Genomic DNA, 15047 nt, shown 5'->3' on the forward strand with positions numbered 1-15047 from the left:
TCCTAAATTTAAATCTTACATTAATCTTTCTTTTTCTTTCTATGACAGACATTTCCTTAAGAGAAATAGATCCACAGAACTGACGTCAAATTCCTCTACAACGTCTGATTCCATTGGCAGCAGGGAGTGGGTTTCAGATGAGTGTCTTCCACGGGAAAGAACCAAAAGTTGTTCCGGTACGTTCTTCTCAGGACAAAGTCAAGCGTGCCAAAGTAGAGTAAGCCCTTCTGAAAATATCAGACAAGCTGCCAAAGAGGAGCACCAAGCCTTGCCATGCCGGGAACGACCAGAAAGAAAACCTCTGCTGCCAAACCGAGACCTGTCTTTCAAGAACAGATCAGATCAGAATTCAGTTACTCTGAAGTCACCAATTGGCACCATTTTGCAGCCAGTCAGCAATAGAAATATACAAGATCCCACAGCACGCAAAACCCGTTCTCAGATTGTCCCCTGCATGAATGAGTTAAGTCACAAAGATAACAACAAACCAGAAACCACAGAGAAGACTTCCTCTCCTTCGGTTGGGCCCCGGTTAAAAACAGCCCTGTCCAAGGTGTTCAGGAAACCTCCAGCAGGTGTGAATGGAGGCAGAGGTCCCGAACCTCTGGGGAGAATAGCAAGCAAATTTTACTGGAGACAAAGAAGAGACAGGAGCCTTAAAGATGTCAAAATTAGCCGGAGCAAATGTGCTGTTAAAACAGCGGTCTCGTGTGAGGAGCTTGACCAAAGAACTCTTTCTGAGGACATTAAACATAGGCGGTGGCACAGCACAGAAGCTCTGATGAACACGACCAGCACATGGGTCGAGAGACAGCAAGGATTAATGGGATGGGACGAAGAACAAGAAGACCGAGATGAAGGAACGTCAGACTGTGAGAGCCTTTTCTCTCTTGATTCACTGTCCTCTGCTTATGTGACAGCGCTAGCAGAGCAGCTGAGACGCGAGGAAGCAGCTCAGAGTGAAGCAGAGAGCGAAGACAGTCAGATGTCTAAGGATTCATTGGCTGCAGAGAGCAGTGGGAAATACTCAACAGGGGAGAGACGTAGCCATACAGTGGTGCCAACTTACTCGTTGGTGACAGATTGCTCCTATTCATCCCTGCGGCAAAATAGAACAGCAGAGATCAGTTTAGACCGGGACAGCCCTCAGAAACCTCAGGTAATCCCAGCAGAGGCGTATTGGAACCAGCAAAACTCCCCACAATCAAGACACAGTGGTGCAACAAGGAAGCATCTTACCCACAACTCGTTAGTACCAGATTCCAGAGACACTGTACACAAAATGATTGAGGACTTTGGGAACATGCAGACCACTTCGACCATCAGCCCACGCTCCCTGAGCAGCTGCAGCGTGAGGGAGCCAGAAAACATGCTGGCACTCACCGATGCCTGGTCCTCCACTGACGCAGCAGATAGTCCCAGAATTTACAGAGATTATCTGCCTTTGCAGAGAAAAAAGATGTTAAAAGGTGTAGAGAGCAGCAGAAGCAGCAGCAGTCCCAGTCCAACCAGTATGAACCTCTCAGATTCTCAGAGTGAATCTAGAAGTTATAGCACAACATCCACTAGCCCTGAGGGTGTAAATGTAACCATGCAGGATCCACCCCGTGTTGAAAATTCAAGGGACACATCAGACACATTAGATTTTCCACACTCTCAGATTCTAACAACCCCAGATGAACCCCTGAAAGAAGTAGGGTGTTGTGTAGAACAATCAGACGTAGAAGTAGAAAATAAAGAGAAATCAGCTATAGATACTCCAGATTACAGCAGCATCAAAAGTCCAGCATCTTTACCAACCTTACATCCAATCACTCGTGTGTCACCCACTGAGATCCATTACACTAAACAACAATCATTACATTTACAAATGCTTCAGGTGTTTACAGATGAACACCTTAAGATGTCCTCTGACACGTGTATGTCAGGTTGTCAGTCAGTAATGCATTTCTCTACAAGTCCTACTAACCAAGGTCCCATATTGAACAAAACATCTGACCCGGCAAGTGTCTCCATACTGTTGACCGAAGATGAAGCACTATGCAGTCTAGATGGTGCAACAGAGATGTTGAAAAATAGTCAGCAATGTAAGCTTGGAAACACCAAATATGGATCTTGGGACAAATTGTTAGATGAGGCTGAAACCAAAGGCACTGAGCAGTACATTGCACTACAGCAGGACCTTGTTAAATCAGCTTGTCAAAATCCCAGGAAGAGGAATAAAGAACAAGAGGCTTTCATGTGCAGCCTGAAAATTCCAAAAAGGAGCAACAGCAGAGAGTTGGTAACTTTCTGCTCTGCACCAGCTGCCAGCCAGGATTATATTTGGCCTGATGACAATAATAACACGAAAGACAAACAGTCTGCCATGGAAGTTAACAGCCCCAGATTTGATTCTGTTTTTGTTAATGGCAGCATTAGACAGGACAAAGTGGCTTCAGAGGCGTTGCCAGTTTCTGATCCCATAAGCAAGAAACTTGGACGGATCTTTGAGGACTCTGAATTTGGTGACAATAGTCCTCAGAGTGGTACCTCTGCGGGAGAGAGGGAAGCAGTTGAAAAGGGAGATGTAACAATAAAGGAGGTAGATGCAGAAACAAAAGCAGGGGAATCACAAATTGATAACCCCAGAAAACATCAAGAAAATAGAAAACACAAATGCAAGTCAGATGCTATTTGTAGCGCCATTGACCTGAGAATATCAGAGGTGGTCAAAGAGCACATGAAACTGTCACTGATTGGCATTGATGATGACAGCAAGAGCAGGAGTCAAAGCCTGAATGCTTTGTCATCATCCGTGTGTCATTTTGGCTGTAATAGTGATGAAAATAGAGGGACAGAAAAAGAGCTGAGAGATCAGATGAGTGATCAGGTAAAGGAAGGAGCCATTCTTGAAGAACAGCTTTCACTGGAAAGCCTGATAAGTGAAAACCCAGTGGACAACAGTGAGCGCCTGGCATCAGATCCACCAGCTCAATTTAGGACTACCCTTGAGAGCGAGATGCTTTCATCTACTGAAGTAACACAGAAGATTGACCAAGCTCAAAACTTGCCACAACACAAAATATCAAAGGGTAATGCCGTCACAAATACAAGTGGCTTTAGATCTGTGATGTCCAAACAGGTTGAGCTAAACACAGCTGTCAATAAACAGGAAAATCATGCTGGTATGTCTAAAAAGGCCAAGTCTAAGAGGTTTAGAAAGTCTAAGATCCAGACTCATCCACCATCTTCAAATGAGTCCTCTCTTAAGTCATCAGATGAGGATGAGGAGGATGACATAACCACCAGCCGGCTCTCCTCTAAATGTGTAAAGCTTGGCCATCAGAGTTATGTCAAACAAGAAGTCAGACATGCTGCAAATATTTCTACCACAGTGTCAACGAGCAAATTTAAAATGAAGACATCTTTTGCTGGAACTCAGGGTAAAAGTGAAGTTAAAGTCAGTAGAGATTGCTCCCAAAAAAGACACTCTTTATCCCCTCAAGCATTGTCACAAAGGACAAATGTAGAAAAAAACATCCTGAATGCAAAGAAAAGTGTTCCACAGCAAGACCCCCATATGCATTTTGCTTCCAGTGACATCAACCCATTTGTTCACCAGTGGCAAGGCAACGACTCAGACCGACACTGTAATAAGAACCCAGCATTTGGGAGTGCTGCTGACCTATCTTGTAAATCTCCACTTTTAAACAGCGCTGAGAAACGTATAACAAGATGCTGTAGCGTTGACAATGGTTTGAACAGGCAGAACTCTCCTTTTAATTCCCATCTGAGCACTTACGCCACCAACAAGGGGCTCTCCAGTACGCTTAGCAGCATGGAGGATTATAAGGGACAAGTCAACTGTCAACAGTCGTCTGTTGATATTCACAATCATATAGCCAACCTGACAGTGACCGACATTTCTTCAAGTAACAATCATTCTGGGGTTTTTGGTAACAACTCCAGTCAGGTGGATGAAATTATGTTTGTGTACTCGTCTGAGCAAGAGTCTCACACAAGCAAATCACAGGCCCACAGAAGGAGGACATGTGAGCATGGCACTCAAACAGAGCGTGGCCTTCAGACGGTAAATAATGGTAACACCAGTAGTGCTCCAAAGAGGAGAGAGCAGCACAAAAAGAGTAATACTGATGTACCTGCAACACAGAAAGTTAAAGTAGACATTAAAAAGTCTCCAACATGGGCCAGTATGGAAAGCATGTCGGCTCACCTCTCGAAGCTTATTGACAGCACCTCAGACCTGCTGGGAGATGTCCAGGAAATGAGAACAGGCAAATCCCTCAAGTCAAGTCTGAGGAGTGTCAACTTGTCAAATATGAGCATGTCTTACAGTGAGTCTAATGACTGTACACAGAGAGACTGCTCAACTCAAACAGCCATAGATGTTGGGATCCAAACAGAAAGGTCTCCAACACCAGCAGAGAAGAAAGTCGCTGCTCATCACCCAGTGAGAGGTCCAAAACCTCATGAAGTCAATGTGATAGTCAAAGTGATTGGTTCTGAGGTTGTCACTGTGTCCCAAGACAAACATGTGCACTGTGCGGTGAAGAGTACCGATGAAAAAATGCAGAGCATGCCTGAGCTGAGCTTTAACACCTCTGCTGTATGTCAAAGACGTTTAAGATCTGCTTCTTCTAGAGGCTCAAAGCAAAGCACGCCCGAGGCACTGTGCCAAAAGATTGCTGCAGTATCTGAAGTCTCCCGCAGATCATCAAAAAACGCCTATCAAGAAAATCACAGTCCCTCTTTAAGAAATGACCCATTGCTTTCTTTAAAGAAACAAGCTACATACACAGACCGTGCATCATCTCCTATACTGACTGTGGGAATAAGATTGCAAAGAAGCAGACGGGAAAACCAATCAACACTAAATACACACAATCATTCTGAGAGAGACAGCCTTACTGTGTCTTCGAGCAAACACTTAGCTTGCACAGCTGTTTCAGAGGATGATCAAATGCCCAGACCGGATTGTGATGTTTCCTCTTGTACATCGGAATCTGTATCACTTGAGAGGGTGAGTGAAATGAGTTGCTCAAGCCCTAAAGGCTCTGATAAGTGCTCTTTCAGCTCATCACTGGATAGATATACAGACACTGACAGGGGAAATGGTATCTATAAAGACTCCAAATGGCAGATGAGCTCTCAGCAGTGGCGGACTTCTGCTCCAACAAAAGGTTTAACTATGCAGAACCACATCTCTCCGACTGATGTGCACAAACACCAGGCCAAAGCTAGACATGGAAAAACAACAGCACCTGCAGTTGATTTTGGCGATTTTTTCTTTGATTCCCACAACCCATCCCCGGTCAGCAAAAGAACTGTTCAACTCCAGGAGGATGACGTGGTGTCGATGACACCCAGCGAGTGCAGCACAGACATCCTCGTAAACATTAAACCCATCTCCAGCGTGTCCCGGTATCAACACCACCAGATGGACCCAGAGGACCTGCCCATGCACAATAAGTTCACTAACTGGTCGGGAATTAACCTTCAGCACTCAAAACACTCCAACAAAGGGAACACATTTCGTACCAAAGAACACGACAAGAGTGAAAACAATGCCGAGTGGGGAGAAATGGAGAGCTGCGACTCAAATGTAGAGTTCATTGCCCAGAGCGGCAGAAGGACAAGAGAGATAGAGAGGCTGCGACAGGAGAGAGAGCAGGTGATGGCAACAGTCAACCTCAGCATGAACCCGACACCGCTGACTGTGGAGCTGACAGAGGCTAAGCTTCACTACGGCCTTGGAGAGACGGATACACTGTTAAAGATGCTGTCCCCGAGGACGAGAGAAGAGCTGGAGACACCGACCTGTGCAACTACCAAACAGCAGCTGTATGACCGGTAAGAATACACATACCCCAAATACTCATTTTTTTGATATAACTCAATTGTCTTAAACGGAATAGGGCTAGGTTTTGTAGTTTCTACAAGGTTTTTTTTTTTTATAAAAAGAAAAAACTTCTTAATGCATTACTGTTTGATGTTGTTTTAACACAAGCGGCTATAAAAGAAATGTATGTAAAAACATAACTGTGTTGTCTTCTTGTCAACAGTGCTATGTTTTGTTTTTATAAAATAACATATATTTATTATTCAAACATTTTTGTTTGTCTTTTTCAAAACTTTTGCCGCTTTTCCTCCTGATGTTTTTGTCACTTTTTTCCGCCCCTTTTAACGTTTTGTGGGTTTTCCCCACGGTTCTTAAGCTTTTGTGGACATTTTTTTCACATTTTTCAACGTTCTTTTATAAAACAAAAAATATAACGCTAAAATATTCAATCAAACATCCGAATTAAAAGAAAGTAGTGGGCTGTTTATTTATTTTTGTGAAGAGCGTTGTGTGGAACAATCAGTGTTATTTTTCTCAAAATTAGTTTGAAAGAAACCCACTTCTCTGATATAGACATTTTTTTTAAATAGTTCATATTTGACCTGAGGACAATACAAGGGTTAAGAAACTTTCCTAATTTGGATCAGGAAAGGATCAAAGACAAAGTAAACAAGACAAAAAATCTGACCACAGATGTGATGCCAGTGTTTGATACCTGACAGTATTTGATACATGATACCACAGACTAATACTTAAATGTAATGCAAAATTTGCCTAAAGAATTTTTTACCTGATTTGTGTTCTTGTATTTTTTATTTCTGTGATTCTCTCCTCTCAGACACCGCAGGAGTATTGAGGGTTTAAGGCAGGACAGGGAGGAACGCCTCCGGACTCACCGGAGAGCTCGTAGTCTGAGCCCGAGCAAACATCCCCGCTCCTCTCCACCAGAGGCTGGCTCCAAGGTTTCTGCTGCCATACCCAGTCGACGTAAAGAATACCTACAACAGCTCCGCCAAGAGGTGATAGACAGCTCCAGGTAAGACACTAGTTCTCTCACAAGATCAAAAATACCGAAATCAGTCTTAAAAATAAAAAAACTTGACTCCCTGAATTATTAAATTGGCAGAATATCAGACCTCCCACGAGGAGAGGTCCAGTGTCCGTCTGACATTGAGCAGATGTTGCGCGACTACGGCCGAGCCAGGGAGGAGGCCAGGACTGAGATTGCGAAAGCACGAGAACGACTGCGAGAAAGGACTGAGCAGGAGAAGAGGAGGCTGCAGCAGCAGGCCCTGTCTCAGGAAGCCAAGGTCAGTTTTTGTGTCACCATATAAGGGGCGGCATTATGTTGATTATTTTTTGATTAATCAATTATTTATATGTTCTATAAAATATCCCCAAATTGGACAAATGTCCAGGTCCTTGGTGGCCAAGGTAACTGAAATAGATTTGTCTTTGCCAATGATTTAAATACCCAAATGCTTAAAGGGCAATTCCGGCGCAAAATTAACCTAGAGGTTAATAACATGTGTACAGAGTCAATTGTTCTCTGGGATCTGTTTTCATGCTAATTGTATGTGTCTCAAAGCGGTGGTTATCCGCTATTGCTAGCTTTCAGGGCATTGCTATTTTATACCACTAACAAGGCTCAAAATAGCACCAAACTTCAACGGCAGCATAATGAGGGTCCCTACATGCAAACTGAAGCATTGAGAACGACAAACGCAACCAGTAACATGGCTCAAACAAAGCATTCATGGTTTAATTGGTCATGCCTGTTCTCCAAGATGGCGCCCAAATGTAAATATGAATGCTACTATCTTTAAAATCTATCTTTTAAAAAACTGTCTATACACTTACAAAGATCCCAATGCTTCGGTTTACACGTAGGGACCCTAATTATGCTACTGTTGAAGTGTGGTGCTATTTTGAGCCTGGTTAGCGGCACTGAAAGCTAACGTTAGCAGCTAACCACCGGTTTGGGGTAGCTTGTTTCAAGCTAGTGACACATTTGATTAGCATGAAAACACATCCCAGAGAACAATCGACATTTCATTTTGCGCCGGAATTGTCCTTTATTTTAATCATGTATCACACATCATATCAAAACAGCAAATTTTCATTTTTTACAAATTTAAACCAGAAAATATTCGGACTTGTTCCTGGATAAATGCATTAAACGTTTACTAGATTAAAAAAACTGTGGAAAATTAATTTCCTGTCGCTCAACTTTGCTTTGGCTCCACATTAGATGGATTTGATGAGGTATCAATGTGAAAAAATATGATCATATATGTAATTTGTTCCCCCTCTGATAATATACCATTCCAACTCATTGGCTAATAAACTGAAATAAAAAAGGTTAATGCAAGATATTTTAAGTGAATTTTCAGGGGCTCGCAGTTTTATTCCCGACTCAGCAGTATTGACTATTATTTCACTTGTGTCTCCCGTCTTGCAGGACGACCCGAGGCATCGGACAAGAATCAGTAACAGCACCTTGTGCACAGGGTCCAGCATGAGTCTTTCCTCTGGACCAACGTCAGGGTACAACAGTGGCAATATTGCCCAGCTACAGCATGGCAACAGGCCTCTTCTGACTGGACAGGTTGGTACTCATGTTACACATTAGGTTTGAGATATTTACGGCTGGAATCAGACTGTAAATAGAATGGTAGTTTTTTTTTTAATGATTAACATTTATTTTTATTTATTTTAACAAAGCCTACAATGTTTTCCTTTAGATCACAGGGTTCCAGAACGAAGGGCTGAAGGTCAGGACACGTCCTCCCATATGTGGTCCACAAAGTGTGAAGTCACAGAGAGCATGGCTGTCTGCCCAGGGTAAGTACTGGTCTGGGATTCACAAAACCTAAACTTCTGTCAAAAGTATGCTAAAAATTTGCTTTAATAAAAAAACATTGTTATCTTCTAAAATTTAGAAATAAAATACAGTATATAGTTTTGACCATGTGCCACTAGTGCGGCACTTAACCCCACATCCACATTTACGGTATTAAATATTCATATTAACATTGTGTTCTGCTAGATGTCTGCCTTGAGCCTCCTGTCACCGGGTTTCAGCCCCTGATGACCTCATCTCCATCACCCCCACCTTGTACACGTCACCGCATCGCTTCCTTTGGCTCCAACTCTTCCATATCCACAACCTATCAGGATATTACATCTAGTCTCCTCAGTCGAGCTCTGGCTGAGGTAACACAAACCTGATTTTAAACCTTTTTTTATTATTTCAGTAAAAACATCTTAAACACCCACCCAGCCAAATGCCATTAAAAAAAAATGATATTAAAGTAACATTATAACCAACATTACAACCCGTATCAGACAATTAAATCAGGTTGAATTGCAATTTTTTGTCTCCACAGGTACAACTGGCTTCCTCTGGGGATTTGAGCAACCTGCTAATGGGCAAGGCCACAGCAGGCTGGAGGTGAACTCAGTCAGGCTATTTGATAAACTCATCCAAAAATATCATCAACCTTCAAATCAAGGACTTCCTTAATCAGATGCAAAGTGAAGGCTTAATTTAAGTCCCTCAAAGCCGTAAATATTAATTTGCTAATGTCTGTATTTATTTAGCTACCAGGGAGATGAAGGCGGTATCCAGGCTTACTACAAGCCCTCCTCCTGCCCATCTGTCCATGGTTTCCTTGGGGCCGGGGAGCTGGACAGACCCCTGGACAGTCTGTGGAACATCATCTGCCAGCTGTCCAAGAGCCACATGTATCATCAGTCGCTCCGTTCTGTCTGGACACGCCCACTGGATGACAACACTCAGCTGGGTGGGCTAACATGTCTGCTTAGTCTATGTCCTCACATGGTTTCTAAACCATAAGTACAAGTGTAAGAATGTAACAAAGTAAATCTCTTCAAGAGCTGTTTGAGGTAGATACAGTCTTTATATGTTTACTCTGCTTAAGTTTAGCAGGCAGTCCACCACATTCATCACAGAACTTACTAGTTATTTTATAAATTAATATTTTACGTCAAAAACATGCAATCATTTTATAGAATATACTAGATATTTATGGATTAAACTACCCAACATTATATAACATAATTAATATGAGCTCCTTTACAACCAACTAAAAGTAAAATGCAACTTACACATTTATTGATCAGTACTAATTCATACATATATAATGATCAGTAATAATTTATACTATGATATATATATATATACTGTATATAAATATGTGTGTGTATATGTATATATGAGTGTGTATATGTATATATATGTGTATATATAGATGTATATATATATATATATGTGTATATATATACAGTACATATACTGTATATATCTAACTATCAAATATATATATATTTATACTGTATATATGTGTGTTTTGGGCATTGAGCACTTTTACCCTTGTTACTTTAATTACATTTAGCTGATTTATACTTATTTTTGCATATTTTTACCTACAGTAGGTTAAAAATGTTGTAAGCTGATTTTCTGAAATCCCCCTTGATTGTTATTATCAATAGACCTGAAACATCAACATAAGATACTCATCATGGAAAGTAGACGTTTCTGAGATACTGATAAATACTGGTTATTAGCAACGCGAGCTTGATGTGATGGAAGAGTTTACCTTGTAAATAATATTCTTGTTGCAAGAATACAATGAGAGAAAAGGATTTTTGTCTTTGCTGCAAAACTATTTATATTTTTTGCAAGGCATTTTTCGGACCCTGCAAATGTATTTGCTTCAAATGATGCGTCGGCATCCATTAGCTGTGTAGAGTACAGTCCACAACACAGGCCCATTCATCACTGACTAGCTGAATGTATTGCATGATAAACTCCATTCTCACACCTGCAGTATGTGGCATTTAATATCTTTGCAACAACATCGGGCCTCTTTTACGTCATCCACTCTGCTCTAATCAAAAGTTTTATTTGTGTCCACACACTGATCTGTTGTTTATTATAAGAGATCATCATAATTTTCTACAAAAATGTAACATTTTTAAATTTTTTCACTAAAGGTTGGAAGGTAAATAGCTTTATAACCTTGTTTACTTACTTATTTTATTTATTAATTCAGGACAATGGACATTGATGAACAGGTACAGCAGCACACGTAAATGTGCCAGATTGTAGCCCGAGAGCTAATTTCCATCTGCTCCATTGCCTTTGTTCTTTTATATTTTCTTTTGTTTCCAGGTTTTCATCAACCATTTAATCCTATCTGACACATTCTCTCTGTATTTCTGTTTAGTTTATATACTAACAGATCCGTCCACCTGCCACCTCAGCCAGCCGCGGGACTTCTGCTGCATCAGCACCGAGTCCAAACAGGTAAGCAAAGCTGCAAAATGAACCAGCCGGTCCTGATGATTACTGCTAGTCGCCTTTGTTCACTGAGCATTGATCCATGGGTGTTGTTCACAAAATCACGCTTTAGTTTGAAGGAGAAACTTCCTTTTACTGTCATGTTAGTGTGACAGGAAACAAAACAGACAGTGGTGTCATTTTTAATGAAGGCTAATTAATGGTAAATGGTGGCATTGAGTTTGTCGTGCACCCAATGTAGTACATACTACTTTAGACGCTACTCATGCTCCCAGAAACAGCACTGGCCCCGAGGCTGGGGGTGTGGAAGAAGCTGTGTGAGCTGTTGGTTATCACTGTCTGCGTACACTTGCCTCTTGGCCGATCAAAAGGATGCTCTGCCTATTTCATTGATGGTTTTCCCCTTTGCTCTCAGGCTCAAGGTGGCTTGTCTGTGCTGGCAATGCAGTCTGTGTTCGAGGAGTCTCTGCCTCGTCCCAGTGTGGATGCCGTCCGAGGGGAGATGATGCCCAGTTGCTGGATCCTGCAGCCAATTATACATGATGGACAGGAAGCCACCAGGGTCATCTACCTGCTACAAGTGAGACATGGTTGCTATAAACTACTTTGCAAGCTGATATATGTGTCAGGCTCACTAGCAACACAGCCACATTTGAACTGCCAGTAAAAGCACAGTGGTTGGGTAGATCATAGATGGATAAATGTATTCTGTTTGAATGTGACGGTCTCAAAAGCACTTGTGGGAAAGATGCTTCTGACAGAGGCTTTAAGAAAAACCCTCAACAAAGCTCACATGGTAGTTAATAATTATTAACTAACAATCTTGCAATCCAAAATTTAATTTTATTGTAATCAAATTAAATCAAAATCAAAATCTGAGACACGTACAATTTTAAGTGGAATTTTAGTCACCAAGCAATCTGATAAAACTGGTTAAATTGTTACTGAAAAAGTTTAAAAAGTCAAATCATTTACATACACCGCAGTCTAACTGTGCAGTGAGTCTTTAATTCTGCTTTTGACTCAGATTTGAATGATGGTTGCCAGGCAGTGCTATGGATGTGGAAGAGGTCATGGCCTTATCATTCTGTTCTTCTCCAGGTGGACCTAGGAACTCCATCCTTTCCTCATCGAATGTTGAACACTGTTTCCAGAAGACAGGCAGCTGTCATCGCTGGTCTTGACGCTTTCCTCGCTAAATCTACAGGACTCACGAAGACGCATTAGCAGGGAGCCCTAAGACTAAACTGGCTCCAGCTCTGCCTTTTAAATTTGCACCTGAAATGCGTTTACTTGATTGTTTTTTATTATTCCATGAGCACTATTCTACTGTTTCCCAGTTACAAAGTTGAAGCAGCTTTCTTTCTTTTTTATATGAAGGTATTTTTTGATGAAATATTGAAACTGTATTTTTATATTTGTGATGTACATGAGTGCTTGTAACAATCATAATCCTATTTTACCAAAGATTGATTAGAAGTATAAGAGACTTCATGTAGCTGTGCAGCCTTGATAGTTAATCATCAAGCTGTCTAAACCTAAACAAAGTTTCCCCACCTAATCCATTCATTCATGATGACATATTTATATTATAATATTTATAAAGTATCAGCTATTTAACTCCCTTAATTCCCTTTTATCAACAGGGTGTCTATTGATTTCTACCATATTGTAACATGAACAGCCAAATATGTTAAAGTCAGCAAGGACGTCATAGCTAGCATAGAACATTTAAATTACAGTCAAAGAGTTGGTCAACAGATAGTCAAGTTTATACTGATTTGATGTATTTTAACTAATATAAGTGTATTTTCACCTGTGTTTATAGATAGATGCAGCCAGCTAGAGGCCCATGTCCCTGTAACTGAGATTAGGACCTTATACAGAAGGCAGTATAACATTGGCTTGCTCATGCTGTTTTTGCAAACACTTAAATGCTTTGTTTCATCGTAGACGACGAGGGGGGTTTGCCAGATATGACTAAATAAAAGCTGGAACTCTGAGACATACTTGGGGTGGAAAGTATCCGTAGGTCAGTTGAGTATATTTTGCGTGAATGTCAACTGAGGTGACACATAAATGAAGGAAATATTTGCAAATACTGTGTACTGCAACCCTGATTTGTATGGACTAATATAATCTGGCACTGCATATTTTAACCACTCAAAAACCTTAATTCTGCTGAAAACGTGCATCAAATGTCCTTTAACATTTTTGGGGGGGCAGATAAGGTGGCGGTAGTCCAACCTTTTTTTGGGAGAGCAGGGGAAGGTCTTATTTTTTTCCTGTCCTGAATTTTATTTTTTTACTTCTACTACAGTTAATTTTAAAGGTTTAAAGCAAACACTAAGATCCCAGAGGAGATAAAGTGAAATATAAGGTTTAACTACCTCAATCATTTTCCTACAGTCCCTAAGCTATGTGTTGGATAAGGTGGTGTATTGAAGGAATCCTAAGAATTATTTAGTCACTCTTCAGCTGTTATTTGTAATGTATAGGGAGCTGCACATGTCAAACTACTCTGCATCACTCTCTCGCTGCAGCAAACCAGTTTAAAAAACTTGTAAAAAGTCAAAGAGCAGGATTCCGCCTGCTCTGTAACTGTCCTCTGCTCTCCTTTATTTTAATTTTTGAAGCTGCAGTAAGATATGGACACACAATGGTACACCTTTTTTCACCAGTTTCTGAAGTCTGTCATATTTATTTTGTTCCTCTTGCCTTCAGTTTGAAATGCTGTCAAATGTGTTTTATAGTTGTGTTTGGGTTATTTTATGAGCATGGTGCTGTGTTCACAGCGGCTTGCACAAAACATTTAATGCATTTATTAATGTTGCATATTAAAAAGGGATTTTGTTTGATGTGTTTGCACAGTGTTGAAGCTATGCAGACGCTAATCAAATGCAGGACTGTTCTCAGTCCTAGCTCGGTCAGCTTTATCCAGATATGAAGCCATATTATTTACAGTAGTTGAAGGTTCAGGACATTTTTTAGCAGTGCTTAGTTTATGATTAAAGATGTTCCAGGGGGAACCAAAGAGAAAGAGACAAATACTGAAGACACAGAGTGAAGGAACATAGTGACTTTTTGTAGTGATTGCTTGTTTGTTGTGTTTCTATAGATTTTTTAGTGTTTCATTGTGTAAAAAGGATTGTTATTTATGTGTTGTAAATGTATTTTATTATAAACACCCTGCTTCCTGTTGCTAATAAGATGTAATGTGGCCCGTCCTGTGTGTTTGACCTTTTTTTTTTTACGAATACAATACATATTTTAAGTAAACTGTTGTTTTTCCATATTTTGTTTGGAAAGTTGGAGTTTGTGTGAAGGTCTGTTCCCCAAATTATCTTAAGTGACATCACAGTATATCAGAATCTTTAATTCCTTCATTTAATCATTTGCAATTAGTCTAAGTAGGCCTGGGTATTGAACCTATGTCTTTAGTCCTGATTTAAATGTGCTTTAAGCACTGAATATCGAAAGCTGTCAAGTAACAAAAGCTTGCTCAGATTCGTAAAACTACCTTCCTTATTTTACTTACTTTATGCTTTTGTTCTTATTAATATATATATTTTAGTTGTCTTCTTTTGTTTAATGGGGGAGAAAATGCTTTTCTTAAAAGAAAATTCTCTGTTCCTCAAAGTATGTGTTTTGTGCTGGTATGGATACTCAGGTAATGTATCAGCACTACTATCAGAACATCAAACCATACCCATAAGCAGTCTACAACTTTTTAGGTTTTTGTTTTTGGGCCTTGAAAAGTTATTTTAATGAAACCATATGATGGGGCATGACTTGGTGGATCTACCAACAGCTCATAGACATGAGTCCTGACAAGGGTTAAACAATGCTTTTTCTTTTCTTATTTATATTAAAATATAT

General features: G+C 40.5%; 2 protein-coding genes across 3 annotated transcripts in view; both read left to right on the top strand.

Annotated features, from left to right (window-relative positions):
• Window positions 1-3113, top strand: part of stard9 (StAR-related lipid transfer (START) domain containing 9) — a 34389-nt gene extending 31276 nt beyond the window's left edge. Inside the window, exons 22-23 of the mRNA XM_034859140.1 lie at window positions 49-3074; window positions 3106-3113. Coding sequence (XP_034715031.1) covers window positions 49-3074; window positions 3106-3113 — 3034 coding nt within the window. The remainder of the gene's footprint in view (window positions 1-48; window positions 3075-3105) is intronic.
• Window positions 3057-14444, top strand: LOC117936170 (stAR-related lipid transfer protein 9-like). 2 transcript variants are annotated; one of them, XM_034859003.1, is made up of 11 exons: window positions 3057-5853; window positions 6681-6878; window positions 6969-7152; window positions 8304-8450; window positions 8587-8686; window positions 8892-9058; window positions 9232-9296; window positions 9446-9648; window positions 11095-11174; window positions 11584-11748; window positions 12270-14444. In XM_034859003.1, exons 1-11 carry the CDS (start codon window positions 3113-3115, stop codon window positions 12393-12395), a joined length of 4176 nt encoding a protein of 1391 aa, XP_034714894.1. In that variant the 5' UTR covers window positions 3057-3112; the 3' UTR covers window positions 12396-14444. The 2 variants fall into 2 exon arrangements, with proteins under 2 accessions (XP_034714894.1, XP_034714895.1); XM_034859004.1 differs by having other exon boundaries at window positions 11590-11748.
• Window positions 14445-15047: the final 603 nt, after the last annotated feature.

This window comes from Etheostoma cragini, chromosome 20, assembly GCF_013103735.1.
Source record: "Etheostoma cragini isolate CJK2018 chromosome 20, CSU_Ecrag_1.0, whole genome shotgun sequence".
Classification (NCBI taxonomy): domain Eukaryota; kingdom Metazoa; phylum Chordata; class Actinopteri; order Perciformes; family Percidae; genus Etheostoma; species Etheostoma cragini.

Excerpts from the sequence above, each read along its gene's own strand:
- LOC117936170 (XM_034859003.1), top strand. The coding sequence starts at position 3,113 with ATGTCCAAACAGGTTGAGCTAAACACAGCTGTCAATAAACAGGAAAAT. Across the intron at positions 8,687-8,891 it reads AGCATGGCTGTCTGCCCAGG|ATGTCTGCCTTGAGCCTCCT; the intron begins GTAAGTACTGGT and ends GTGTTCTGCTAG. Across the intron at positions 9,297-9,445 it reads AAGGCCACAGCAGGCTGGAG|CTACCAGGGAGATGAAGGCG; the intron begins GTGAACTCAGTC and ends GTATTTATTTAG.